The 25,167-nt window shown below is 58.6% G+C and overlaps 5 protein-coding genes across 17 annotated transcripts; 3 read left to right on the top strand and 2 right to left on the bottom strand.

Moving 5' to 3' along the window:
- Window positions 1-1,302: 1,302 nt before the first annotated feature.
- Window positions 1,303-3,381, top strand: GPR62 (G protein-coupled receptor 62). Of its 2 annotated transcripts, none has more exons than XM_042236142.2 (2): window positions 1,303-1,432; window positions 1,534-3,381. In XM_042236142.2, exons 1-2 carry the CDS (start codon window positions 1,389-1,391, stop codon window positions 2,648-2,650), a joined length of 1,161 nt encoding a protein of 386 aa, XP_042092076.1. In that variant the 5' UTR covers window positions 1,303-1,388; the 3' UTR covers window positions 2,651-3,381. The 2 variants fall into 2 exon arrangements, with proteins under 2 accessions (XP_042092076.1, XP_042092078.1); XM_042236144.2 differs by having other exon boundaries at window positions 1,306-1,432; window positions 1,539-3,381.
- On the bottom strand, window positions 3,381-13,344 carry PCBP4 (poly(rC) binding protein 4). Of its 11 annotated transcripts, none has more exons than XM_042236133.1 (15): window positions 13,216-13,344; window positions 10,677-10,771; window positions 8,080-8,169; window positions 7,104-7,248; window positions 6,867-6,890; window positions 6,724-6,756; window positions 6,383-6,499; window positions 6,054-6,185; window positions 5,798-5,926; window positions 5,491-5,565; window positions 5,296-5,340; window positions 5,157-5,220; window positions 4,978-5,030; window positions 4,708-4,877; window positions 3,381-4,275 (listed from the first exon to the last, which is right to left on the bottom strand). In XM_042236133.1, the coding sequence occupies exons 4-15, from the start codon at window positions 7,182-7,184 to the stop codon at window positions 3,987-3,989; spliced, it is 1,212 nt and encodes a 403-aa protein (XP_042092067.1). In that variant the 5' UTR covers window positions 7,185-7,248; window positions 8,080-8,169; window positions 10,677-10,771; window positions 13,216-13,344; the 3' UTR covers window positions 3,381-3,986. The 11 variants fall into 11 exon arrangements, with proteins under 11 accessions (XP_042092067.1, XP_042092069.1, XP_027813367.1 ...); XM_042236135.1 differs by having other exon boundaries at window positions 10,681-10,771; XM_027957566.2 differs by having other exon boundaries at window positions 10,677-10,766.
- Window positions 7,221-12,230, top strand: LOC132658215 (uncharacterized). The gene is made up of 5 exons (XM_060402897.1): window positions 7,221-7,423; window positions 7,694-7,803; window positions 8,997-9,078; window positions 11,425-11,539; window positions 11,837-12,230. Exons 1-5 carry the CDS (start codon window positions 7,221-7,223, stop codon window positions 12,173-12,175), a joined length of 849 nt encoding a protein of 282 aa, XP_060258880.1. The 3' UTR covers window positions 12,176-12,230.
- On the top strand, window positions 11,277-24,601 carry ABHD14A (abhydrolase domain containing 14A). 2 transcript variants are annotated; one of them, XM_027957573.3, is made up of 6 exons: window positions 11,277-11,955; window positions 17,922-18,191; window positions 21,879-22,096; window positions 22,252-22,367; window positions 23,799-24,034; window positions 24,247-24,601. In XM_027957573.3, exons 2-6 carry the CDS (start codon window positions 17,937-17,939, stop codon window positions 24,427-24,429), a joined length of 1,008 nt encoding a protein of 335 aa, XP_027813374.2. In that variant the 5' UTR covers window positions 11,277-11,955; window positions 17,922-17,936; the 3' UTR covers window positions 24,430-24,601. The 2 variants fall into 2 exon arrangements, with proteins under 2 accessions (XP_027813374.2, XP_004018464.1); XM_004018415.5 differs by lacking the exon at window positions 11,277-11,955 and adding an exon at window positions 19,445-19,620 and having other exon boundaries at window positions 18,034-18,191.
- On the bottom strand, window positions 14,384-18,378 carry ABHD14B (abhydrolase domain containing 14B). The gene is made up of 4 exons (XM_004018416.5): window positions 18,338-18,378; window positions 17,214-17,545; window positions 15,760-16,001; window positions 14,384-15,410 (listed from the first exon to the last, which is right to left on the bottom strand). Exons 2-4 carry the CDS (start codon window positions 17,422-17,424, stop codon window positions 15,231-15,233), a joined length of 633 nt encoding a protein of 210 aa, XP_004018465.1. The 5' UTR covers window positions 17,425-17,545; window positions 18,338-18,378; the 3' UTR covers window positions 14,384-15,230.
- Window positions 24,602-25,167: the final 566 nt, after the last annotated feature.

Here is a 25,167-nt window from a genome sequence, read left to right as displayed (position 1 = left end):
CCAGTTCTGCTGGTAACTTCCATTGGCTGAATCTACCCCAAAACCAACTGACAGACAGAGGAGCCTGGGAAATCAGTTTCTTGGAAGGCAGAGGAGTGCTGGGGAATATGGGAGTGGATCTAAGGGCAAACAGACAAATGACCACCATGAGGTGCAGGAACGAAGATCAGGAGATCAGTGAGGAAGACGCTGCAATGGTCCAGGTGAGGGTTGGCAGTGCCTGGGAACATAATGGCGATGAGACGTGGCTGAATTTAGACAGGTTGATCATTTGGATGTGGGGTGAGTGGGAAAGGGAGGTGTCGATAGAAACTTCTGAGACGGCATTTACTTAGAAGGGGAAGATTCTGTGGAGAAAGTTGGGGTTGGGGCCATGAGTCAGGCCCTATTTTGGGGTGTAGAACTTTCGAGATGCCCAGTAGTTTCTGTACGGGAGTGATGTTGAAGAGGCACCTGGGCATCCAGACCAGGCTTCAAGGAGAGGAAGGAGCTTCAGACACAAAGGCAAGCTATCAGGGTATAGGTGGGGTTTTGCCATGGGACTGGGCAACATATCCCCATTGGAGTCACATGTCTTTCCCTGAGCCAATACCTTGTTCGGGGGGTGCCATATCATGGCTAGGGCTGGGTTTTTGTGCCTGGAGTATGATATGAAAGGTTAGGATCTTACCCAAACCACATGTCCTGAGAGTTGGGGAAGGTAGCTTCCTAAAGAAAACTCAGGGTGTTCTTAGCAGAAGCGGACTCATTTGCTAACAGCAAAAACAATCAAAAAAAGCCTTTAGTTGCCTCTAAGGCTTCCTCTCATTAATTCCATAGTGTCTTGAAGCACCTATTCTGTGCCAAGCTAATACCAGCAAAGCAGCCTACTATGTGCCAAGTCCTGTGCTTCCCCCCTCACTTTACCTAGAGAACTAGCCCTCCGGAGGACCAGAGGGTACTTAGGGGTCTCCCAGCTCTTCTGTCCCTGGTACCTCAGGCTCCCCTCAGTACCAAGGCTGAATGATCCAGTTACCCTCATTGAGGAGGATGGCATAAGAGAGCAGACTTTCTGCCTGGAAAAAGCAGAATAGGACCTGGCTGACTCCAAAGCCTACACTCCAACGTCCTCAGTCTGCACTCAAGCCTAAGGCTGCTCCGGGCCTCCTTCCCCAGGCACCCCCAGCATTTCCACAGCACAGCCTCCAGCCTCAAGCTGGCAGCTGCTAGGACCCAGGGGGCCGGTGCCAGGCCCTGCCCCTCCCTTGCCAGCTCTGTGTGTCTCCAAAGGGCAGCATCAGAGTGACAGCCGGTACCATCTCCAGCAGGGGCTGAGTTGCTGGTGTGGAAGAGAGAGCCACAGTCCCCGGCTTGCACCCTTCCATGGGGCCAGGCAAGCCCCCAGAAGGATGGCAGCCCGGGCATCTGAGCCAGCGCCTGGGCAGCCTGTGAGGTGAGAGGCCAGAGGAGCGAGGGATGGATGGTGGGCGATGGGAATGAGGGTAATGGGGGACGGGGAGGGGAAAGCTCCATCTCTCTCTCTCTGCCTCCCAGCACAGGGCGAAGCCTAAGCGCTCGAATGGCCAACGCCACAGGGCTGAACGCCCCAGAAGTCGCAGCCTCGATGGGATTGATCCTGGCGGCTCTCGTGGAGGCGGCGGCACTGCTGGGCAACGGCGCGCTGCTGGTGCTGGTGTTGCGCACGCCGGGACTGCGCGACGCTCTCTACCTCGTGCACCTGTGCGTCGTGGACCTGCTGGCGGCCGCCTCCATCATGCCGCTGGGCCTGCTGGCCGCTCCGCCGCCGGGGCTGGGCCGCGTGCGCCTGGGCCCCGCACCCTGCCGCGCGGCGCGCTTCCTCTCGGCGGCGCTGCTGCCCGCCTGCACGCTCGGCGTGGCGGCGCTCGGCCTGGCGCGCTACCGCCTCATAGTTCATCCGCTGCGGCCCGGCGCGCGGCCTCCGCCCAGCCTAGTGCTCACGGCCGTGTGGGCGGCCGCCGGGCTGCTGGGCGCGCTCTCCTTGCTCGGGCCGCCGCCCGCACCGCCCCCGGCCCCGGCTCGCTGCTCGGTCCTGGCGGGGGGCCTCGGGCCCTTCCGGCCGCTCTGGGCGCTGCTGGCCTTCGCGCTGCCCGCCCTCCTGCTGCTCGGCGCCTACGGCAGCATCTTCCTCGTGGCGCGCCGGGCCGCCCTGCGGCCCCCACGACCCGCGCGCGGCTCCCGGCCGCGCTCCGACTCTCTGGACAGTCGCCTCTCCATCTTGCCGCCCCTCCGGCCTCGCCCGCCCTGGGGCAAAGCAGCCCTGGCTCCGGCGCTGGCCGTGGGCCAGTTCGCAGCCTGCTGGCTGCCTTACGGCTGTGCGTGCTTGGCGCCTGCTGCCCAGGCCGCAGCGGCCGAGGCGGCCGTCACCTGGATAGCCTACTCGGCCTTCGCGGCTCACCCCTTCCTGTACGGCCTGCTGCAGCGCCCTGTACGCCGGACGCTGGGCCGCCTTGCCCGCCAAGCGCTGCCGCGGTCCCCGCGAGCCTGCGCTTCACGGGCCTGGCACCCGCGGGCCCTCCTGCAGCACCTCCAGAGACCTCCAGAGGGCCCTGCCCTTGGCCCTTCTGAGGCACCTGATCAAGGCCGGGATTTGACAGAAAGGGAAAGCCTGAGCATGTCAGAGGCCACGTGAGAGATGTCTCCCAGGTGAGCGGGACTGGAGAAAGCAGGGTGGTATCGGAAAGGGCCCGTCCAGCCTCCAGCACAGCTTGCGCCAGGTGCCCTGCCTGGAGTTTTGACCCTGGAATGGGAAGAAGGGGGCCTGTAGCCTGGTGAGGCCCAAGTTCTTCTGGGAGCAATCCTGAGTGCCGGGCCCAACTCTGCATGGCCTTGTACACACACCTACCCTTCCCCAGGCCTCAGTTTTCCCAACTGTACCCAGGACTGTGTCTAAGGGCTCCTCCAGCTTGAGTGATCTGGATAGATCTGGACACTCACAGATGGTCCCCAGGCCAAGGAAGAAGCGGAGGTGGGCAGGATCACAGAGAAGAGGGCCCTAAGGGCTCACAGCCAAAGGGAGTGGGCCAAGCAGGGCAGGGTCTGGGGTACAGCCACAGCAGGAAGAACGAGTGGAGGGACATTCGGAAAGACCTCTGCGACATATGCACCAAGAAGAGGCTGGACAGAACTACTGAGGCTCCTCCATCAGCTTCTACAAATGCCCAGAAAAAAACTGGATCATTTTGGTGCCAGAGACAGGAGGCTGGACAACATGACCCCCAAAGAGCCCTAAAGCCCCAGAACTGGCATGTGGAAGGGGCTGAGACCCAGGGGGGCTGATGGAGTCATAGATGGGGGTCCTCTGGGGCCTCAGCTGCACCCATATTCTGTAGGTTTTGCCAACACCCACAATGTTTCACAGCTTCCTGGTCTCTGAGAATATTTATTCAAAAACAGGAATTGAAAAAACTGTACAGAGTATCTGCTGCTGAGAACTCGGCCCCTGCCCCCATGCCACTCCCCCAGCTGCCTGGCAGTGCCCCCTCTTCAGGCTGCCCTCTGCCAAGCCCAGCCAGTCCATTCCAGTCAAAAGGGTATCAGTGGAAGCAGCAGGAATCTGCAGGGAGGTGGGGAGAGAAGCAAGGCCCCCAGCCACCCCCAGGCCTCCCCCCTGATCCCCACGCGGGGGACAGTAGAAGGGAAGCCCTGAGGGATGGGGAGTGCATGAGTGACCCCCTCCCAAAGTGGGGGCACTTAGGATGCTCCCTGCATCCAAGCACAGAACTAGAGGGGGGTCAAGCCCCCTATCCTGGGGCTGCCACAGCTCCCAAAACCCTGGGCCGGAAACCACCCCCACTCCGAGAGCAGGAACTCCCACAGACCGGGTCAGGGTGGGGGGGGGTGCATCCATGCGTCTGGGCATTAGCGGCGTTTGGGACCCCCTCCCGGGGTGGAGTCCTTGGGCAGGTAGCAGAGGCAGCCCCCTGCCGGCGGTCCTGCCTGCCCCCGCACCTGTGCCTCAGCCAGCCTCAGTAGGGGGAGAATTTCTGCCGCTCAGCTTTCTTGCTCCCATTGGCCGCTGCCATCTTGGCAGTGTAGGCCGCCAAGCCCGGCGGTGGCCCTGGGGAGGCAGGTGGTAGAGCCAAGAAGGGTACGGGCTTGAGGCCGATGAAGTTGGAGAGGGAGATGGCATAGGGTGTGCCCAGCAGGCCTGGGGGAGCGGTGGGCAGGGCCGTCAGGGGTGGCGAGAAAGGGGCAGGCAGGTCTGTGGGGGCCGAGCCGGGTGTCCCCCCAGAGGTAGACTTGGCCGTTTCTAGACTGGAAAGAGGGGCAGAGGGGGGAGATGAAGGGAAGGTGGGGGCGGCGAGACAGGGGGCAATGAGGGCAGATACAAGGGATGAGATTAGATGAAAAACAGGAATTGAAAACAATGACATGGATGGGTGTGTTTGGGGAAAAGATGGGACAGGTCAGAAGGATGGGGACGGGACACAGCAGATAAGGACAAGCAGACACAGCATAGGGTAAGGGGAGAAATGGGGAGACCCAAGTGCCAGGGAGGAGAGACAGGGATGGACAGAGGGCACGAGGGACAGACGCAGGGGAAGATGGCGCAACGTGGATGAGTGCGGCAGGGTTAGGGAGGCAGAGGACAGGCCCGGGAGAAGGAAGTCCACTCTCTCCACCCAACCGCTGCCTTTCTCAGGCAGAGACGCCCCCTGACCTATGACACCCCCACCCCACACTCACCAGGCAGTGATGAGGTACTGGGCCAGGGCGATGGAGACCGGTGAACCAGTGATGGTCACGTGCCGCTCACCAGCGCCCTCGGCTTGGTTCCCGATCTTGATATGTGCCCCTGACATCTGCCGGATCTCACTGATCTTGCTGCCCTGGCGCCCGATCACGCAGCCGATCAGCTGGGGAGAGGGTGGGATTCAACCCTAGGTGAGACCCAGACCCCCCACCCTGCTGGGCTCCCCTATTCTCCCCCTCAAACCACCCCAATCCCATGCTCACGTCGTTGGGAACCAAGAACTCCTGTGAGCTGGTCTGTGTGCTAGGATCCAGTCCTGCAGGCGGGAAGAACAGGGACTGGGCGTGAGTCTGGGTCCTTCCTGCCTCCCCTCATCCTTTCTAGAGGGGGCTACCCAGCCCCCTGGGATCTGCCCCTGCTTGTTTCCGCAGGGACCGCTCACCTGGCACCATGCTGGGTGAGGCGAAGGGGACTGCGTGGCCCGAGAGCTGCTGGAGCTTGGTGACCTGTGCCAAGAAGAGGGGTCAGGAGTCAGAGGGGGCTCTGTTCTGGAAGGGGTGCCGTGGGCTTTGGGCACTCACCTCAGCTGGAGTCACAGCGCCATACTGACCCTGGACAGAGAACCCCTGTGAGGACAGAGTGGGTCAAAGGGGGTCACTGTGATAGGGCAGTGTGGGCAGAGTCACCCCTCCCCACCTCTCCCTGGACCCCCCATTCCTTCCTCCTCCCCCCCTGCTTCTCCAGTAACACGCCCCACTCCTGCTGTTCCCCCTCACCTGGTTGGTGGAGAGAAGCACAGTACCTAAGGAGAGGCTTGGATGGTACGGGATAGTGGCTCCTTTGGGTGGGGACTGGAAGGCACACATGGGGAGGCTCGGTCAGGACCTTCTCAGGCCCCCCGGCCTCGCCAAGGGCCCTCCCCATAAGCCCCAGATAAATACAGTTCGATGTCCTTGAGCGTCTCACACGCACCCCCGCAGCCCCGCCCTACCCCCACCTGGTGCCACAGGTGTAGGTCTGGGGGGCATGACAAGGCAGCCCCAGGGCCCAGCCCGTGCCCTCTCGCCCTGCTCCCGGGCCCACCTCCAGGATGACAGCACAGATCTGGCGCACACAGAGGATGATGGCATCAGGCACGCCGGACACGGTGACGGCGCGCTCTGTGGAGTTGGGGAGCAGGTCCCCTGCCACCTGCACCTGGGCACCTGTAGTCTGTGGGCAAAGAACAGGGCCACTTCCGGCTACTCCCATAACCCAGAGCAGAGTGCCCGGGCTCCTAGCTCCCCAGGGGATAGGAAGCCATAAGCCCAGCTCTCTCCTCGAGACCCCCTCCCCTCACCTCTCTGATCTCCTTGATCTTGGTGCCCGCCTTCCCAATCAGCGAGCCACACTGGCTTGCAGGGATGACAAGGCGCAGGGTCACTGGAGGCCTGGAGACATTCCCTCCGTTTGCAGGAGCAGCGCAGAGGTCCTGGCCAGGAAGACGCGGTTGGCCGTGCGTGCCTGTGCTGCTCCCCCACCCCTGGGACACCTTCCTGCCAGGGGGCAAAGGAGGGGAGCCCACCCACATCACAGTTGGCCTTCCATCCCGCCCGTAGCCACTCTGTGGGTCCGAGTCCCCTTCCTCCTAGGGGACCACCCTGGGCCTCCCTCCAGCCAGCCACAGACCTCATCCAGCTTGAAGGCGATCATGGAGACCGCGTGGAAAACGGCTGCTGTAGACCCAGTGATGGTGGTGATGCGCTCAGGGCAGGAGCCCTCAGAGATGGTGATCCGGGCGCTGCTCTGCGGGTATAGGACGAGCGCCGGGCAGCGGGGCTCCTCTGCTTCCTGGCCAGGAACCTGCCTGCCCGCCACTCACCAGGCCCCAGCCAAGGCTGGAAGTGGCCACCTTCTAGGGGCACTGAGTGGTGGTCCTAGACGGTGGATTCAGGGACAGGGTGGGGCAGGCATCTCCCTTCCCCTCCAAACCAGGTACCCTGGGCTCCTCTCCCAAACTGCATCCTCACCTGTTCCCGGATTCGCTTTACAGTCTCTCCTTTCTGCAGGACACGAAACAGAGAATGGCTCTTAGGCCAAGTGGTTGTTGCTTCCTTTCCTAGGCTGAGGTCTCGGGTTGAAGGGGACAGAGAGGATAGAACGAGGCACCTACCTTCCCAATTATGCTGCCCACCTCCTGCAAACCAGACAAGAGTGCAGTCAGCAGCATGCCCACACCCCAGGCACCGCCCTTTCCCCCACTGAGGGTGGCGGTGGGTTGGACTCCACAGGAGACAGGATACCCAAGATCAGACTCCCTGCCACAAGCCGGCCAGCTCTTGCTTCACCTTCCCCTTTGCCCCCTCCTGAGCCACAGGGAAGCCCCCTCACCACGCCCCCACAGCCTCACCTTCCCGTGCATCAGCATCCGCAGTGTGAGGGTGATGCTGAGCTCTGGCTCCTCCTCCAGCCCCGCATCTGAGCCGCTCATCCTGTCAGGCGGGGCTGGGGCTGAGGCCGCCTGGGAATGCGTCCACACTGTGGCCTGGCCGGCTCTGCGGGGGCAGTGGGAGAGGGGTTAGAGAAGAGCTCCACTCTCTTTCAGGTCCCCTGCCCTTACATGGGAATCCCAAAGCCAAGCTACACAAACTTCCAGAGCAGGGAGACAGCGTGGACCACAAATTTCAAGTGTCACACTGACCAGTTTGCTGTGTGCGACTCACCAGCTGTGTAAGCCTGGCCAGCATCTATAACCCTTCTGAGCCTCAGCTTCCCCAACTGTACAAAGGGGATACCAAGTCCAATCCCCAGAGTTCACAAAAATTAAAATGAGTTGGGTGCCTGTGTCTCCACAAGTATTCTTCCCTTTCCCTGGTACATCGAAAAAAAAAAAGAACTCGGAGGCCTGTGGGAATCCAGAGAGAGGTAGCCTCCTCCCTGACCTCCTGGGAGAGGGGACCCCTGTGGACTGGGCCTTGAAGGTTGGGTTCAAATTGAAAGGTTACTTCAAACAAGAGGCACTCGCGTCCAGGAAGCAGAGCCCCTGCTGGCTAGAGCCTGGTTGGAGCAGGCGGAGAGGGAGCCGGAGCATCCATGGGCGGTCTCGAAAGGTGGGTGGAAATGGAGGTAGCAAGACTCCGGGAGGGTGGGCTGTGCCTGTCCACTAGGAGTCGAGAGCAGAGGCTTCTGCGACAGCTGTGAGCAGGGTTCACTCAGCACTGGGGGTGGGCGTGGGGTGTCTGGGGACCAGCAGCGTGCACAGTGGCTTTCTGAGCCCTCTCCTAAGTCCCGGGGAGGTTAAGTGTCCAAGCTGGCGGTGCTCCCAGCCTGGAGCACTTTTTGCTCCAGAAACAAATTACTTGGACGCTAAGTCTCAGTGTTCTCACCCGTAAAATGGAGGGACTGCTTCCCCTGTGGGACTGGGTGATGGGTAAGAACAGGACTGGGGGCCGGTGGGAGAACGTCAAGGCTGTTAACTGATGGAGGAAGGAGGAGCCAGAGATTAGCTGCTGGGATTAGCCCGGCCGCCAGCCCTCCCCACCCGACCCCTTTTCATGCCCCGACTTAATCCTGGACCTTAATCCTGCTTGGAAATCCCTCTCCTTCAGCGGCTGTCTCCCGCCAAGGCTCAGCCTTGATGGGGAGCTCATGGGGGACCAGAGCCCGAGCAGGAAGACAGGGAGGGGACCACCTGGTGCCCAGTCTGAGCCAAGAGCAGGCCCTGACCCTAAAAATCCCTACCGCCAGGAGGGGCGGGGGCTCGAGTGCCCCCAGAGACCTCTATGCACCTTCCTCCCCAGCCTCCTGCCCTATCCTGCCTCCACCATCAAGAGTATAGAGCTCTTCTGTCCAGTGTCCCCTTCAGAAACCCGCCCTCCGCCTCACACACCACTAGCCTGAGGTTGGGCACGGAGGAGGAGGGGTGGGTCTCCCAGCCTGGCTGACTCAGGAAGCCACTGCATGGCTGAGACCTCTGTTTCTTCATCCGTGCTAAGGGGGTGATACCCTGACCCCCCAAACAGCCAGTAGCTGTTGCCTCCCCAGAACCTGTTCCTTCCTCTGCTCGAGTTCTGTCGGTAGGCTTTCCAGAGTTCAGAGGGCAACAGTGGATGCAGGGCCGGTGCTCTCTGAGCATCCTGGCCAGCGTCACGCTGGCTGCCCTTGCTAACACTCCCACAGCTGCCAGCACTTCCCCCAGTAAAGCATTCGTGATGACGTGCTTCGTTTCGGTTGCCCTGGCCAGCCTGGGAGCCCCTTAGAGCAGAAGCCAAGACCGCCACCTTCTCCTTGTGTTCCAGAGCAGGCCGGAGAAGTTACTCAGAACACACTGGTTATCTGAATGGAAGACTTCACCAAACAGAAGGGGAGCCTGGTGCCCAGAGAGGGTCTGTAACCTGCCCAAGGTCACAAGAAAGGTGGGGTCTGCTGAGACTGGCAGGGTCCTGCCTGCCTCCTCTGTCTGGCTGTCCTCTTTGGGGTTGGGGGAAGGTTGCAGGGGCAGCTCTTCAAAGGTGGGGAGCAGGCTTTAGTAGTCCCTGAGATCCCTGCCTGGTTAGTAGACATGGGCTGTGTTTGAAAAAGACTGTACTTGTCCAGAGCCACATCTTAAGCTCTAGAATTTTCTGGGGCTCACGCACCCCTTTGGGGTGATAACCAGTGGGAGACCTGACATCTCCACATCACCTCTTGTGAGTAAAGGCTCCTGGGGAAACAGGGCAGGAGGGCTGAGATGTGGCCAAAACTAGGGCTCTCGCCCTGAAAAAGATACTGGGTCTACAGCAGAGCCCCACTGCCCCAAGTTCAAGTGACCTTGGCCAGGCCTGCACCTGACGGACCTCAGTTTACCCATCTGTGCTACGTGTGTGTTTGTGGGGGCTGGGGGGACAGGGGAATGGCTGGTCTCTCTGTGTCCTTCCTGTTCTGATGGACCCTCAAGGTCTTTCCTGTCTTTTGGGGAGAAGAAGGGTCTTGATACAGGTCTCTAATTCTTCTCCCAGGAGCTCTGAAAACAAGCAGCTACATACTGGCTCCCCTTCTGCCCTTACAGGGGCTCTAGGGAATTGTTTGCTGCTCCAGCCTGGTGGGCCCTAGGTCCCTGCTGGGCCACCCACATGGCAGCTACGCACCATGCCACACTGACCTCCAGCTCACCTCTGGGGGTGCCCAGCCCCCTCTGGTCAGCAGGGCTCCCTGGCAGAACATACCAAGCTCAGACCAGGCCTCTGACCTCGGGCGTTCCCTCCTGCTCCCCAGACCCCCGCCCCAGATCCAGTGCCCACTCCTTCTGTCCCTGGCTTCCTGCCACTCAGGCTGCAGGGGGCGGAGCGGGGGGTGACAGCTGTGTAAGCCATGGCGGCTGCCCCTTCCTGCCCCTCCCCCCACAGCTGTCTCTCTCATGACAGCTGCCCAATCAAAGGGCCGGGGGCTTAGCCAGCTCCCCCCTCACATGCAGGGATCAAGTGTCCACCCTGGCTTTGTTCTGGAGCAAGAACAATCCAGGGGAAGGGAGGGCTCCTGGGGCCAAGCAACTCAAGTGGACTGGCCCGCCCCTTGGGGGATTCCCTTGTCTCTGTTAGCCAGAGTGTCTGTCCCAACTGGGGCTTGTAGACCCACCTGGGCTGGGAAGAGAGAGAAGGGTTCAGTCTGCAAGTTCATCCCCACTTCACATCCCAACTTCCCCTTCCAGCCCCCAACCTAACAGCCTTCTTCTATACCCACTCCAAAAGCAGCCATGCTGGCCACACCCAGTGATGCTGGGGAATGGCTTGGGGCATCAGGTGAAGCAGGGTGTGGTGGTGGGGGGGGTCAACACTGGGCCTAGAGGGGATCAGTACTGAGGGACCCTGACTCCCCTGCCCATCCTTTTCTCTGGGCACACTCAGGCTTTCTGATTAGCTAGGCCTCTACAAGAATTGCCCCAACATCCTCGGATCCACACGCCCATCCTCTCAGTCTTACAGCCTCCCAGGACGGCCATTCATACCTACTTCATGGGAGAGTCCCAGGGAGGAGGGGCCTGCAGGGGAGCAGCCTGGGGTCCTTGAGCTCCAGCCTCTGGTTTCTTGACCTAGAACTGTCCTGTAGACTCAGTACCAGGCAGAGAAGGAATCTCTGAGAAGCTGGCTGGTACCAGAAATGCTACAGTCTTCCTTAGAGCACCATTAGGCAATGCACCCCACCCTACCCGCTCCCAAGAGTCCTCAGGGCCAAGGGAAGCAAGGCAGGCCCAGGGCCAGATTGGACTCCAGGAGAACGGGCACAGCTTCATGGTACAGCCCCACTGGTACCCATCCCCTCACTGTCTCACCCCAGTTGAGAAAGGTCTCTCTAGCTTCTACTCTCCACGCTGAAGACTGGGTCACTCTGCTGCCCAACAACCATCCTTGGTTCCCCAGTCTCCAAGGAATAAAGCCTGATCTCCAGACAGCCCGTCAAGGCCCTTCACGATCCGGCTTCTGCCAACTTCTCTTGTCTCATCTCTACCCCATCCCCCACACACACCAGACTACAAAACATGCCTAGCACCTCCAGGCCTCTGGGCCTTTGCCCAGGCTGATCCCAGCTTCAACTGCCCATCCTCCCCACTCTCTGTCCAAATCCTTCTCAAATGCCACCTCCTCTATGAAGCCCTCCCCAAAGCTTCCAATCACTCAGGCCTCTTTGCTCCTCAAAGATGCCTGTCACTAAGAGCCCCATTTGGGCAATTCTGAGTCTGCCTTTCCACTCTGCAGAGTTCCAGGAGCCAGGACCAGGCTCAGTATGAAGGGAGAAGAAAGGACTCAGGGCTCGGAGGCATTCGAGACCAGCGATGAGGCTAAGGATCCCAGAGAAAACTGTGAGAGCAGGGTGAGAAGACTCAGGGTGCAGGGGACCAGCCGCATGGGAGAATCAGGATCTGCCTGGGCAGGACTCCTAGTTCCCATTCCTCAGCACCCCAGCCCTTGCTCCTACTGTCTTTGAGTCTAGGTGGTCCCCAGGCATATCACTGGGGGGTGGGGGATTTGCGCTTTGCTTTGAGACTTCTGGGGGGCCCTGAGTGAGTTTCCCCGTGGAGAAGGGAGGCTGAAGGAAGAGCTGCGGTGTGGGATAGGTTTCACAAAGTCGGGCTCAACCTGTCTTAGCTGAAAGGGCCTTGCCAGACAGGAACCTGAGGCCCTGAGAAAAAGGGGCTTGTCTGCAAAGCTACATGAGAATGAGGCAACTGGCAGAGCTGGCGGAACCCTGGGGTCCACCTGTGCGGCTCAGAGCTCTTTCCTCAAGAGGTCAGTGCCACCAGGCAACGGTGATGGAGGCTGGGGGTGTGTGTGTGGGGGGGGCGCTGATGGGAGTAGGGAGGGTGGACAGAGCCTGTCTGGGGACACAGGGCGGGGCAAAGCCAGCCTCCCTGTGGCCTGGGCCTGCCAGGGTGTGTGGGCCGCCTGCTCCCAGCCCCCCACCCTGAGCATGCAAGAAGAACAATCCCCTTGTGTTTGGGCAGCCTGAGCCTGCATGCTGATGAAGGCTAGGGGGTGGGGGCAGGGATGGGGGCGCCTTGGAGTTTGAGGGGGTTCCAAGGCCCAAAGGGGCTAGGGGACTGTCTGATGGGAAAACAATAGGGTCCCAGGTGCTGGCTCTGAAGCCACGGGGGTAATCCCAGGGAAGAGTGAAGACTGGAGTTGATGTTTAAGGTCCTGGGGAGTCCGTGGGGTCTAAAAACTCTTTGTGGGAGAAGAAGAGCCCCTGGCGACACATGCTTTGTTGGACCCACGTGAAGGTGATCATCCTGGGCTTGGTGGGGGACTAAGAGCCCAATTCTGGGAGGAGGGAATGCACCTGGTCCTAAGTGCATCCCTTTGAAGACCACTCCCCAGGGCGCTGGAGCCGGGCGGGGCACTGGGTGCCACAGGTCCCAAGATGGCGGGCCTAGGATAGGGGAGTGAGGAGGCGGGCACCTCCCTCTCCTGGCCAGGCAGGCTCCAGGGCCAGGCTCAAGTGAGTAGCCAGAGCCCCCGCACCTCCTAAGACTCCAGCTAAGAAGCTAGGTCAGAGCTGAGGGGCTCAAGAGCCACAGGGCACCAGGGACCATTCTGAGCCACCAAACTGACATCTCCACACACCCCTGGCCTGGAGGTCTGTGTCTGGCGCCCCCAGGGACTGCAGAGAATGGGAAGGGGTGTGTGCTGAGCCAGGAACTGCAGGGGAGTGGCTGATGGGGACAGAGGTGGAGCAGAACCAGAAGCCAGGGCAGGAGGTCTAGAGAAGAACAGGTCCAAAGGACAGAAACAGCAGGTGGGATGAGGGCCTCAAATCTGGGGTGTCGGGTCCAGAAAGCCCCTCCCTGGTAGCTGGGGGCTCCTCTGGCCGACCAGCGCCCCCCACCTGTGCAGGCCTGGGCCCGTGTGGGACAGGGAACGTGTTCCTCGCAGTCTCCCGGTCTCCCAAACCCGGGACCCTGGCCTGTGGACTCTGGCGCGGGCTCCCCACCCCCCGGCCGAACCCCCAAACTTCGCGACCGGTGGTGCCCCGCCCGGCCCGCGCCCTACCTCGCTGGGGCTGTCCTGCGGCGGCGGCGGCGGCGGCGCGGCGGCTGGGCCGCTCAGTCCCACATTGTCCCCGGGAGAGGCGGCCGCTCACAACTGCGAGTGACATCAGCTGCGAACAATGAGGGGTTTGACAGGCGCGGAGCCCGGCCGGCCCGGAGCCCGGCTCCGCGCCCCCCCCCACCCCCGGCCCGCCCGGCCCGGCCCCTCCCCGCCCCCTCCCCGGATCCGATTACAGCGCGGCGGGCCCGCCCCAGCCGCCCCAGTGCCGCAGCCGCCCGCCCCGCCCCGCGCGCCGCGGTGCGCCCCGAGCGGCGGCCGCTTCCGGGAGGGCTAGCGCGACCCTCCCCCGGCAGCTCCTCCAGCCCCCGGGAGTGGGGAGCGAGGGGGGATCCGGCTTGAAGCGCGGTCCGGGTCACGGTTCTGCCCGCGCCGCGCCCCGCTCCCAGTCCCTTCGCTCTCGGCCAGCTGGTCCTTCCGTCCCGAGTCCCCTGCACCCCCATCTCGGCCTCTGCCCAGCTCCCGCTCGGATCCCTCGGAGCTCAGGTTTCGACCCATTGCGGGGCCGAGTTTCCGGCGCTCCTGGCTTCTGCGCCATCCATCCCCGCGCGGGGCTCTCGCCCACCACCAAGCCCCACACCCCTCAGGCACCCCCAGCTTCCGCCAGGCCCGGCCCTCGTGCGTCCAGGACAGGTTCCCGGACCAGCTGGAGGAGGGGCCTGAGAGCGGTGTGACCCGGGGCGCCCGCCCCGTGACTCCCCCCAAAGCTACCCCCGGAATTCCTTTTCGGGCCAGGGTCGCGGCGTAGTTGAGTACTCGACTAGGGACGGGATAAGAGTAGGCGGGGGGAGCTGGGCGGTTCCCAAGCTCTCGCTTTCCCCGCACGGCGCCCCAGGCCGACGCGCCCCCTGGGACTCAAATCTACCTCCCCTTGTCTGTAATCGGCTCAGCCTGGTCCCACTGACCTCCACCTCCCCTACAGCTGAGTCTCTTGGCACCTGGGTGTGTGGGGGTGGGGAGGGGAATCCAATCTCTCTTCCCCTCCATCTGGCCCGGTGGACAAAGGGCAGGGGGACCATCTGGTCCCGCCAGGGTGGGGGAGGGGCTCGCAGTGGCGGTCCCCAAGGGACGGGGGAGGGGCGGCGCTCTGGAGACAGAGAGAGCCTGCGGGTCTAGTTGCATGACTTTATTTCACAGACCTTCACTCTCGGTCTCCCCACCAAGCAAACGTCAGAGCAGGAAACTAGCTAGGCCGAGAAGACCCAGGCCTGGGGAGCTGATCTGAGGGTCAAGTGGTGAGCCCCCTCCTTTGGGAGCATTTGTGATCTGGGGCCAGCTGCAACCTGTGGGTTAGTGAGGTTCAGAGCTAGCCATACCCTAACCCTGGTAGAGGGTCTCCTGCAAGGCCTGGTCTCATGGCATCCCTGCCTTCCCAGACACGGGGTGCTGCCTGGGTGGGGAGGGTAGAATGTGCCTGTGTAAGTACTTGTGTGGTGGCAGAGTAGTGTGTGTCTGTGCGTGCAGTGCAACGCTGCCGTGAGTGTCAGCTCAGAGCTGTGTGTATGGCCCAGTGAAGGGTCATATTTGGGAACATACATGACTCTAATGTGTAAGCATGCATGTGGGTATGTATATGTTTGTGGCCTAAGAGGTGGAGTTAGGGGCTGTGCTACCCAGCAGAGCAGCCAAAGGAGGAGGTGGTAGGTGGGGAGAGGCTGGGCAGAGCAGAAGCCATGAAAGCTGAGCAGGAAAACTTATAGGAGAAGTTCATCTCATGGATCACCCTCCACCAGATTATGTCCCTTGATTCCTGAAAATTTTTTCCTCTTGATTTCACCTCTTCAGCCTGTCCCTGCAAGAGAAAGAGGAGGAAACGACAGACCCTAAAAGAAAAGAACCCAGATAAACATACCTGTGGCAATGTACAGGATGAGAAGGAACCCACAAAGAGGAGAGGGAATGAGCAAGAGCGAGACCAGGGCAGGCAAGCGGCCCATCCCCATCAGCAGGGCTGCTCCTCATGCTAGCCCGCGCAGGAAATCTAGCAGCCCTGTGTGCCACTCCTCGGGTTTGTCAAGGTAGCAGGGGTGCCCCGCCCCCTCCATGACCAACACCCGGTGGTTGGGCAGCTGCTTCAGGTGCTCAAAGCTGGTTTGACCCATGGGGTCTTGGTCTCCATAAACGATAAGAACTGATGCCTAGAGAAAGAAAAAGGAGGCAGAGTCAACAGGGACCTACCATTCCAGACCCAGCCTCCTGGAGATCAACTCCAGCCCTCCCCATCACTTTGGTCTCTCCCTGGGGTCACTGCAAATGATGGGAGACAAGCTGGCCCAGTGAAGGGGTTGTATGGAAAGGCATAAATTTGTGTCTGCCCCAGTACACAGCACAGGGCTTGGCATAGTAATCTACTGTCAGCTTACCCCAAGGGTAGAGATTGGTGGTTCATCTCATCTCAGAAACTACCCCTTTGGTTACCCAGTCCCCCCCAAGATGGACTCATCCTTGCTCCTGGCAGGGGCATCTCAGCCTCCCACACAGGGGTACCTTCACTCTGGCATAGTCGGCAGCATTGATTTTGTCAGTGCAGATGGGGGCCACTGGCACATAGCCCCGGAGCTGGGAGCCTGGGGCCGTGAGGAAGGGCAGGGAGTACATGCCACTCAACGATGGGCTGATCACGACCGGGGGGCCCAGATCCAAAGCATCCACCACAGCTGCCAGGAAGCTGCTGGGGACCAGCTCCCCAATAGGGGCAGGTGCTTTGGCTTCCTTGGAGCGTCCCAGACCTGCAGGGATTCAGGTGTGGGAGAGACAAACGTGTGTAAGAAGACAGCAGAGAGATGGTCCCTTCCTCCAGAAAGCCCTCCTGGGTCAAGCTCTGTGTCAGGTTCCTGCAACATGCATGCAGTTATTCCTACAGAAACCTAGGTCTGTTGTACCTGTGGCAAGCATAAGGCATTTCCCTCCATGTTTGTGCCCACCTCCACCAGAACAGTGTCCTCAAAGAATCAGGCTCTGAAGCCCCACATGGCTGGATCCAAGTCCCGGTGATCCACTTACTATGTAACCCTGGGAAAGTGCCCTTAGCCCTCTCTCCGCTGTTCAGTTTCCCCACCTGGGAGGTAACAAAAGTATCTGCTGTTTGAGATTGTTGTGAAAATTAAGTGAGTTAACTGCTTCAGAGGCACCTGTCCCAGGGCTGGCAGGGTAAATGCCCTCCAGGACAGGGGACAAGGGGTGGTCTCTGCACACATATCTCCCCTGTGGTTAGTCAGTCCCTACCTTCTGCAGAAGGATTAGTTCATGGCCTTGGCTTGGAAGTTCGGCCCAACCCACTGTCAGAACCAATCCTGTCCCGTCCTGGAGGCCCGCCCTTGGGCACTGAAACCATACCAGCCATGACCAGAGATGGAAGGAGGTCGGCCATGCTGCCCCTTTCACACTTGGCACCGTGGGCTGGAGCCTGCCAGTTGAGGTTATGACTGGCAGTCTAGCGCTGCCCTTCCCTCCCTCGGGACCTAACTTAGGGCTTTGTAGGTGGGATCATGACCATGGGCTTAGCCACCCCCAAAGGTGCCAGTGGACACTTCTTAGGGCTTCCAACAGGGCTGGTGGTTACAGCTCTTTCAAAACATTTTACTTGCCATCTGCTGATTGCTAATTATTCTGTGTTACGTACTGGTCACATACTCACATGGAGCATCTCAGTCCTTTCCCATTAAAACCATCCTCCAGAATGGGTGTGGTTATCCCTCATTACAGATAAGGAAACAGGCTCAGAGACACTGAGACACTGCACCAGGCAACACAGATGCAGCTGAGTAGTGTCCAGACCACATCTGGATGGACTAGAGAAGCTTGAAGGCCCTGTAGTGTGCGCTCTGACCTGTCTAGCTCCGGGATCAGCCTGGCTACATCCCCCCAGTCCCCCAGCCCCGGGTGCCCAGTGAGGCCCCTACAACCCCTGTCCAGAAGCCTGCCCCCGCCCCCCGAGTTACCTGGCAGGTCAATGGCCACAGCCCGATAGCCAGCCTGGGCCAGCCTGTGCAGCGTGCCCAGGTTCTGCCAGGTTTCGGAGGAGAAGCGTATGCCATGCAGCAGCAGCACGGAGAAGCGGGCGGCCTGCCCACCACCGGGGAGAGCCTCTCGGAAGAAGAGGCTCTGGCCCTGCACCTGGATGGCGCCCTCGCGCTGCTCCACGCCCGCCATACCTGCTGCTGTGCTGGTGCCACAGAACGCCCTGCCCACGTGGAGCAGGGAGGCTGCCCTAGAGAGGGCAGGGGTCTCTCCTGTAGCAGCAAACGAGGCTCCCAGAACTCTAGGCGCACGCCTTGGGTGGGGAAAACATAGGTGTTATTTCTGCCTCTGCCACTGCCTAAGTGCCTTAGTCTCCTCATCTGAACTATGGGACGTGAACGTCCAGCTCAAGAATGTATGAGCTAAAAAAAAAACCAAACATAATTGAGTGGGCCTGCCTTTGGAAAGAACTCAATACATGGGGCTCCCATTACAATTATTGTTCCCATTGTTATTATCCTTTCCTACCTTTGGGGATAATACAATAGAACTTAGCTCCTAGGTGGTAGATAGGATTAAATGAAGCCAGGCGTGTAAAACACTCCCTGTGCCTAGCACACAGTAAGCATAGTAAATGTATCAACAGTAAGTAGCTGACTATTCTGCTTATCAGCCTTTTCCTCCTCCAGGAATTGCTATAGGTCATGGATTGGCACCGCAGTCCCAAAGGAGTCGGGGCTGGAGTGAAAAAAAAAAAAAAAAATCTATTTTCCGGAGCCGGAAACCGGAGCGCTGAGCGGGGAAAAGCTTTGGAGTTCCGGCCGACGAAGCCCGCGAGGTGCTCAGCGCGCTGCCCGCTGAGGCCCAACACACTGTCGCCGAGGCCAGGCACGCTCTCCGGCACCGCCACCTCTGGCGCTCTCCCCTCCGAGGACCTCGGCTGTGGATCGCAGGGTCTGGTAAGGTGCACGCAAAAGCCGAGGAGGGCAGACCCTAGTAAGGGGGCCTGGGGAGCCAAGATAAGAAGGGGAGAAACTTTGCGGTGGGTGGGGCTGGGGTCTAACTAGAGAAAGGAAGAAAGGGTCGGAGGGCGGAGGATAGGTACCTGGGGAGCTGCGCGAGGAGGCAGGCGAGAAGGCGGCGACTGGGGCCGGGGCGGGGAAGCAGGGAAGGGGCTGGTGCGGGGAAGGAGGGAGGTGGCCCGCCAGAGGGCGGGGGCTGGGCCGTGCTCCAGGGCGCCCGCTTGTGGCGGCAATCCGTCGCAGGGAGGTGGGTGCTGCTATGCTAGACCCATCTTCTCACAGGGTCTCGGTTTCCCCATGCCCCTCGACCCCATGTACCCCAGACTGGGTCGGACCCAGAGACCCTGAGCAACCTGCCCCAGGTGCATATGGTTTATCTTGACAAGAAGGGTTCCTTTGGGGTCTCATCGCTCCTGCTCCCTCCCCATCTCCCGCCCCCTCTCATCCCCTGACTGAGCTGCCCAAGCCCAGAGTTTTCAATCTGGAGCACAGCGGAAGCCAGACTGATTAGAGTGCGAAGTTTTGCCAATGTCTGGCCTTGATCGATTTCCCAACTGCCCTGAGCATATTTCCTTGCCTGTAGAGTGGGAGTGGTGCTGCCTGCTTCACAGAGTGCTAATGAGGGAATGCTGCCTGTTCCTCCCATCCTCCCTGTTCCAGGCCTGGCCACACAGGCTAGGGACAGGTCGGAGCTGGTCACATGTCACTAACCAGGATAGATGACTTATAGAGACATGAAGGAGCCTAGAGGCCACCAGGGCCCTGGCTGAGTGCATGCGTGTCTCTGCGTGTCTGTGTGTGTGTGTGTGTGTGTGTGTGTGTGTGTGTGTGTGTGTGTTTGCAGGGGTCAGGGAAGTGGCTGACCAGAGGCCCGGGGCTGCTTCAAAACAATACTAATATCTGGCAGTTACACAGTGAAGCTTCCATTCCAGACGTTAGGTCCTTAAGACAACCCTCTGCGGGTGACAACCCTTTGTCGGCCTAAAGACAACCCTTATCCTTAACCCTGCCATACAGACCGGAGACTAAGGGTGGAGTCACGCTGGTGGGAAGAAGTCGGGTGACTTCTCTTTAGGCCCCAGCTCTCAGGCCGAAAAACAACCTGGAAAATCTGGAGGGTGGGAAGTGGGGCCGGGCCTCTGTGCTTTGGGGGTGCCTCCCCCCAGTGTCCCTTGCAACTTGGCTGCCAGGCGCGGGACTGAGAGCGCGGACTGCGCAAGCGCACTGAGGCTCTCCGCCACCTAGTGACCGCAGCGGCCCACAGAGTGGTGGAAGCAGCGCCAGCCTCGCGGCGCCGTTTGACCGCTGGTTGCATCGGAGCAGAGCCCGCCCAGCGGTGGCGGGTCCAGTCATCCCGGTTGGCCCGGTAAGTGTCCCCGGCGAGTGAGGCCAGCAGGTTGCCCGGGGCGGCCACTCTTGCCCCGCCCCTTGCCCCTTGTCCCCGGAGCCTGGGGCAGAGTCCTGCCGGAGGGGCCGCGCTAGGGCAGCCAGTGTGCTTGTTTGTGTCCCTTTGTCACGTGTGTGCACCCGCTCAGTTGTTGGCAGTGTGTTCTTGTGGGCCTGGGGGATGTGTGTGTGTGATGTGTGTCCGTTTCTCTGTGTGCCTGCGCTGGGGGGCAGTATGTCAGTCTATCTGCCCGCTTGTGTCTGTGTATGTCTACTGTGTGGCTTTAAGGGTGTATATCTACCTGTATGTATGTGTATTTCTGAAGCTCTATGTTTGGGTGTCTGCCTGCCTGTACCTCCAAATACATGTTCTTGTGTACGTGTGTAGTTTTAGGATTGTGTGTATGACTGTGTGCTTGAGATATGAGGGTCTGCATATGGTTTTAAAAGCTTGTGTGTGTGTGTGTGTGTGTGTGTGTGTGTACCTGAGCGTCTGCCTTCCTGATAACTGATGTATGTGTGATTTTGAGGGTGTATTTCAAGGTATCGATTGTACACAGGCCCGTGCATGTGCAAGGAGGCTGTGTGTCCATGCAGGGACTAGCCTGTACAAAGGAAAAGTGTTTGGGGACAAGAGTTTGTGTGCATGTCTGTACAGCTGTGCGTTGAAACGGATGCCGAGGACCTCATGTGGGTACAGTGCCTCCCCTCCCCCTCTTCCATCTCTGTAGCATACTGTTGTTTATTGCCCCAGCTACCTGGGTTGCCATAGCAACGGCTGAAGTCCCATTCCTTCCTACCTGGAGAGGTGCCCCAGGCCCACCACAGGAGAGGTTCAGCATGGATACTCTGCTTGGTGGGAACCTAGGTTGATGTGTTGGATGCTTGCATCCGAGGCTGGTGGTGGGCAGAAAGAAGAGAGGAGTGTATTCTGCCTCCACGCAGCTCCTGGTTCTGCTCCAGAGGGGCTGCCACTGCCCAGTCACCACCTGACCCTGGAGACTGGGGCTGGGGGCTTGGGAAACATCCCCAAAACTTCTGGGAGAGGTGGGTAAGGTCCAAGGCGATTTCTCAGCTCCGATCTAGGGCCAGTGCCCAGCAGGCACTCAAATAAAGACATGTTCACTGGAATCCAGGAACAAGGATTCCTAGACCCAAAAAATGATGATAGGCTAGCCCTTGGTCAGGCCCCCTGTATTACTGAAACCTCATAGAAGGCTTGGGAGAGCAGCTGCAAGGTCATTTTCTCCATTTTACTGACAAACAAGGTACACAGCCAGGAATTGGCAGAGGAGTCTCAAAGTCAGGGCTGACTGCTCTGGGTGTGGGTCCTGAGACCTGTCTTCTGGGCTGGCAAAGACTCAGACTGGAGGAGTCCATGAAACAGGTCACTTGGCGTAAAAGCTGGGGGGTAGGAGGCATTTGTCGCTCCAGCCTCCTGCTGCCCTTTCCATTTGTAAGTGTGCCATGCTTCCTGCTAGCCCCATACTCAGGCCTAGGCACTTTCTCCATCAGGGATATTCTCCACGAGTTCTCTTCCCACTTAATATCATTTGGGGTAGAACATTAAATATTGCCATCACATTCTGATTTTAGCATTATTGGATACAGTCTGATAAACAGAACTGTTTGCAAACATGCCCTTAGTGGGACATTGCTTTGCCCTTTGCTCTTTCACCTTTGATGACCCTCACCCCTCCAACCACCAGTTCATCCATCACCTCCCAGCGCCAGTTTCCTTCCTGGCAAAGTTAGTGTGGCCTGGCAGTGGGAGGCCGGCCCTGGGCTCAAGCATCAGTTCTGCTACTTGCTACTCTGCACATCGGGCAAGAGAATCTACCTCTCTGAGCTTCAGTTTGCTCATTTATTAAGAAACCTATAATCATACCTGTTCCCTAGCATTCTTGTGTGGATTCATGAGTCATTACATGTGAAGAGCCTAGCACAGGGCTTGGCTGTCATAAGTCCTTGATGAGTGGAAGTGGTTTTAGCTGGCACAAGGATGGTGGTGGCCACTGATGCCAGGGGGACATCTCAGATGCTCCTCACACTTATGGGGTATCTGAGCCCTTACCCTGGCATGTGGAATACTTGGGTGTGAACCCGCAGACACTTGCCCAGAGCAGAGGAAAGGGCAAGGGCTGAGCTTTGCCTCTGCTGGAAACTCCTGGGTGGGATTTGAGGGGGTTTTATGGGGACTCAGCTCTACCCTCTTCTCCATCTCCTCTTCTCCTCCAGACTGTGGTACAGACCTCCATGAGCCGGTCCCAGGTTGCCCTGCTGGGCCTGGGCCTGGGCCTGCTGTTCATGCTGCTGCTATATGTGGGGCTGCCAGGACCCCCTGAGCAGACCTCCTGGCTCTGGGGAGACTCCAATGTCACGATCCTGGCTGGTCTCACCCCTGGCAGCTCCCCCATTTTTTACCGTGAGGTGCTCCCATTCCACCGGGCCCACAGGTAGGTGCTTACCCTAGGGTGTAGTGGAAGGACTAGGCCCAAGGAGAGTCCCCGTGTGGGACTCAACTCAAAGTGCTCAGGGCCTGGGAGGGCGGTGGGAGAAGACTTGGAAGAAACAACTCCCAGGACACACACACTCCCCGGTGTGCCCACAGGGTGGATGTGGTGCTCCTCCATGGAAAGGCCTTTAGCTCTCGGACGTGGGAGCAGCTGGGCACACTGCAGCTGCTGGCGCAGAGAGGCTACCGGGCCGTGGCCCTTGACCTTCCAGGTGAGCCCCCGCCCCTGGGTCCAGGGAGGTAACATGCAGCAGGGACCAAGGGACAGAATGTCAGAGGGTAGAACTGGAGCGGTAGGAAAGCCCTAAGGTGTAGCTGGGCAGCATCTGCACCCCAGGGTCTAGAAAGGCAGTGGCAAGTCACAACACAAAGGGGCAACACGAAAAGCTGTTTTTATTTTCTACCTTGAAAGCTACAGTGTGGATTGTATGTCACAGAGCACTTAGAAACATGACCTGCCTCACAAAAGATCACATGGGGAGATCTCACTGTATTTGTTATGACAAACTAGGTAGCTTTATGTCTTTTTCAGCTATACAAATGACTTCTTGCTGTTATCCTTGTCATTAAAAAATCAGCCAAGAGTGACCCCTCTCAGAGACCCATGCCACTTCTCTTTCCCTGTCACTTCTCTAAGCAGTTTGAGGGTGCCAGATCCTCGGGGAGCTTTTAGACCTAGAGATGCAGGGTCCTGTGGTGGGGGTTGTAAACATGACTGGTGTCCTGCCTGCTTAGCGAATCTCTCCGCAACCTGGTTTTCTTCCCCTCTGCCGTGTCTCATGGGTCATGCCAGGCACTGTAACCCTCCCTTATCCTAATGTGTGTTGTTGGAGGGATGAACAGATTTCACTTAGCCACTCCTCTACCAGTGGCTGCGTAGGCTGGTTTAGAGTTTTCAGTGTCAGTCAAAATGCTCAAGTAAGGAAGCTGAAGCATCTTTGGGCATGCCTGTTACTTTTCTTTTTTTTTTTTTGTCATTGCTTATTTTATTTTTTCACCACGCCACACAGCATGTGGGATCTTAGGTCCCTAACCAGGGATGGAATCTATGCCCCCTGCATTGGAAACACAGAGTGTTAAGCACTGGATCACCAGGGAGGCCCCTGAACATGCTTCTTTGAGCATATGGGCAATAATTTCTTTAGGGTAGCCATCAGGGACAATTGATTTGTCAGAAGACACACATTTAAAATTTCTTGACAAATATTATCTTACTCTCCAAAAATGCTATATGGATTTACTCTCCAATCAGTCATGCATGAAAGTATCTGTTTTCTCTCATCTTCCCTAATACTGTATTATCATTTTTTTTTTTTTTTAATTTGACTGTGCTGGGTCTTAGTTGCGGCACAGGATCTAGTTCTCTGACCAGGGATTGAACCCAGGCCCCTTACATTGGGAGCATAAAGTCTTAGCCACTGGACCACCAGGGAGGTCCCTATCAATCTTTAGTTTTGCCAATATAATGAATGAAAGATGGTTTTCTTAACAGCCCTATCACCTTACAAAAACATAACTTCTGGGGATTTGGGGGTAGCAGATGTTATGTCCCACTGGTCCCCGTCTCTTTGACCACTATGGTGAGCAGGAAGTCCTGACCACCTTCCCAGCCTCCCTCAGCTGGTGCCTTCTGCTGTTCCCAGGTTTTGGGAACTCGGCACCTTCAAAGGAGGCAAGCACAGAGGCAGGGCGGGCAGAGCTGTTGGAGCGAGTGCTGCAGGACCTACACGTGCAGAATGCCGTGTTGGTGAGCCCTTCACTGAGTGGCCGCTATGCCCTGCCTTTCCTGATGCGAGGCCACCACCAGCTGCGTGGATTTGTGCCCATTGCACCTGCCTCCACCCAGAACTACACCCAGGAACAATTCCAGGCTGTGAAGGTATTGGGAGGAGGGTCTCTGAAAGTCCTGGCTTCCTGTCCCTGGCTTGGGTCATGGGGGGAAAAGACATAGGTTGTACTTGGAAGACACATGGCCCCATCCTTGATCTGGATGGAAGAGATGGGGTGTATCGGGAAGATATCCTAAGGAGGTGGCTTGAGGGTCAGTCCCCCTCAGGCCCCAGGATCATGGCCCCTTGCCTTACCCTGCAGACCCCGACTCTCATCCTGTACGGGGAGCTGGACCGCACCCTGGCTCGGGAGTCACTGCGGCAGCTCCGCCATCTGCCCAACCATTCCACGGTGAAGTTGCGCAATGCAGGCCACGCCTGCTACCTCCACAAGCCACAAGACTTCCACCTCGAACTTCTTGCTTTCCTTGACCATCTACTGTGAGCTCACCCACTGTCCAGGCCCCAGGCCTGGCTGGAACTTGGAGAGTCTGGACAAGTCCGTACCAGGGCAGCAGCCCCTGTGCTTACAGGGCAGAGGCCAGAGGGCTAGACCCAGTTGGGACCTTTCATTTTATCTCAGAGGCACAATAAAAAAAAAAAGCATTTTTGTCATACCTGGGGAGTGACAGGTCCTGTTTGCTGGCATTGCTGCAGGTGAGGTGAGAGTTGGAGCCAAGTGTGGGACTGCTCGGGACTGAGAGCTGGAAGGAGTGCTCCAGCAGCCTGAGAAGGCTGAGGACATAGGCTACTTACTAGATGGCCGCTGAGTGGCTAATCTGTGACTCAGTTTCCTCATCAGTAAAATGGGCATGATGTAACACCTAGTTCAGAAAGTGGTTTTAGGATTGAATGAGTCTGGGTAAGCAGAGCACTTGGTTTTAGGATTGAATGAGTCTGGGTAAGCAGAGCACTTGGCCACACAGGGCCGGCAGGTGGGACTGTCATTGAGAGGGGTCATTACTCCTGCTAAATGATCACTGGGATTGATGGGAAATCCAGGGTCTGGTGGCTGAGATGAGTGAATCAGGATGTAGGTTCCATGGCCAAAAGGGGCAGGATGTGTAGAGGAGGGGATGGCAAATGTGGTTTATCTTGTAACATAGTATTGGGGAGGGGGAAATTTCCCCCTCTCCCCATCTTGAGTTCTTGGCTGGACTAACAATAAAACTGACACAAAACA

Source organism: Ovis aries, chromosome 19 (genome assembly GCF_016772045.2).
Source record: "Ovis aries strain OAR_USU_Benz2616 breed Rambouillet chromosome 19, ARS-UI_Ramb_v3.0, whole genome shotgun sequence".
NCBI lineage: Eukaryota > Metazoa > Chordata > Mammalia > Artiodactyla > Bovidae > Ovis > Ovis aries.
Note: the sequence above shows the minus strand (reverse complement) of the source record. Positions and strands in the feature narration are given on the sequence as shown.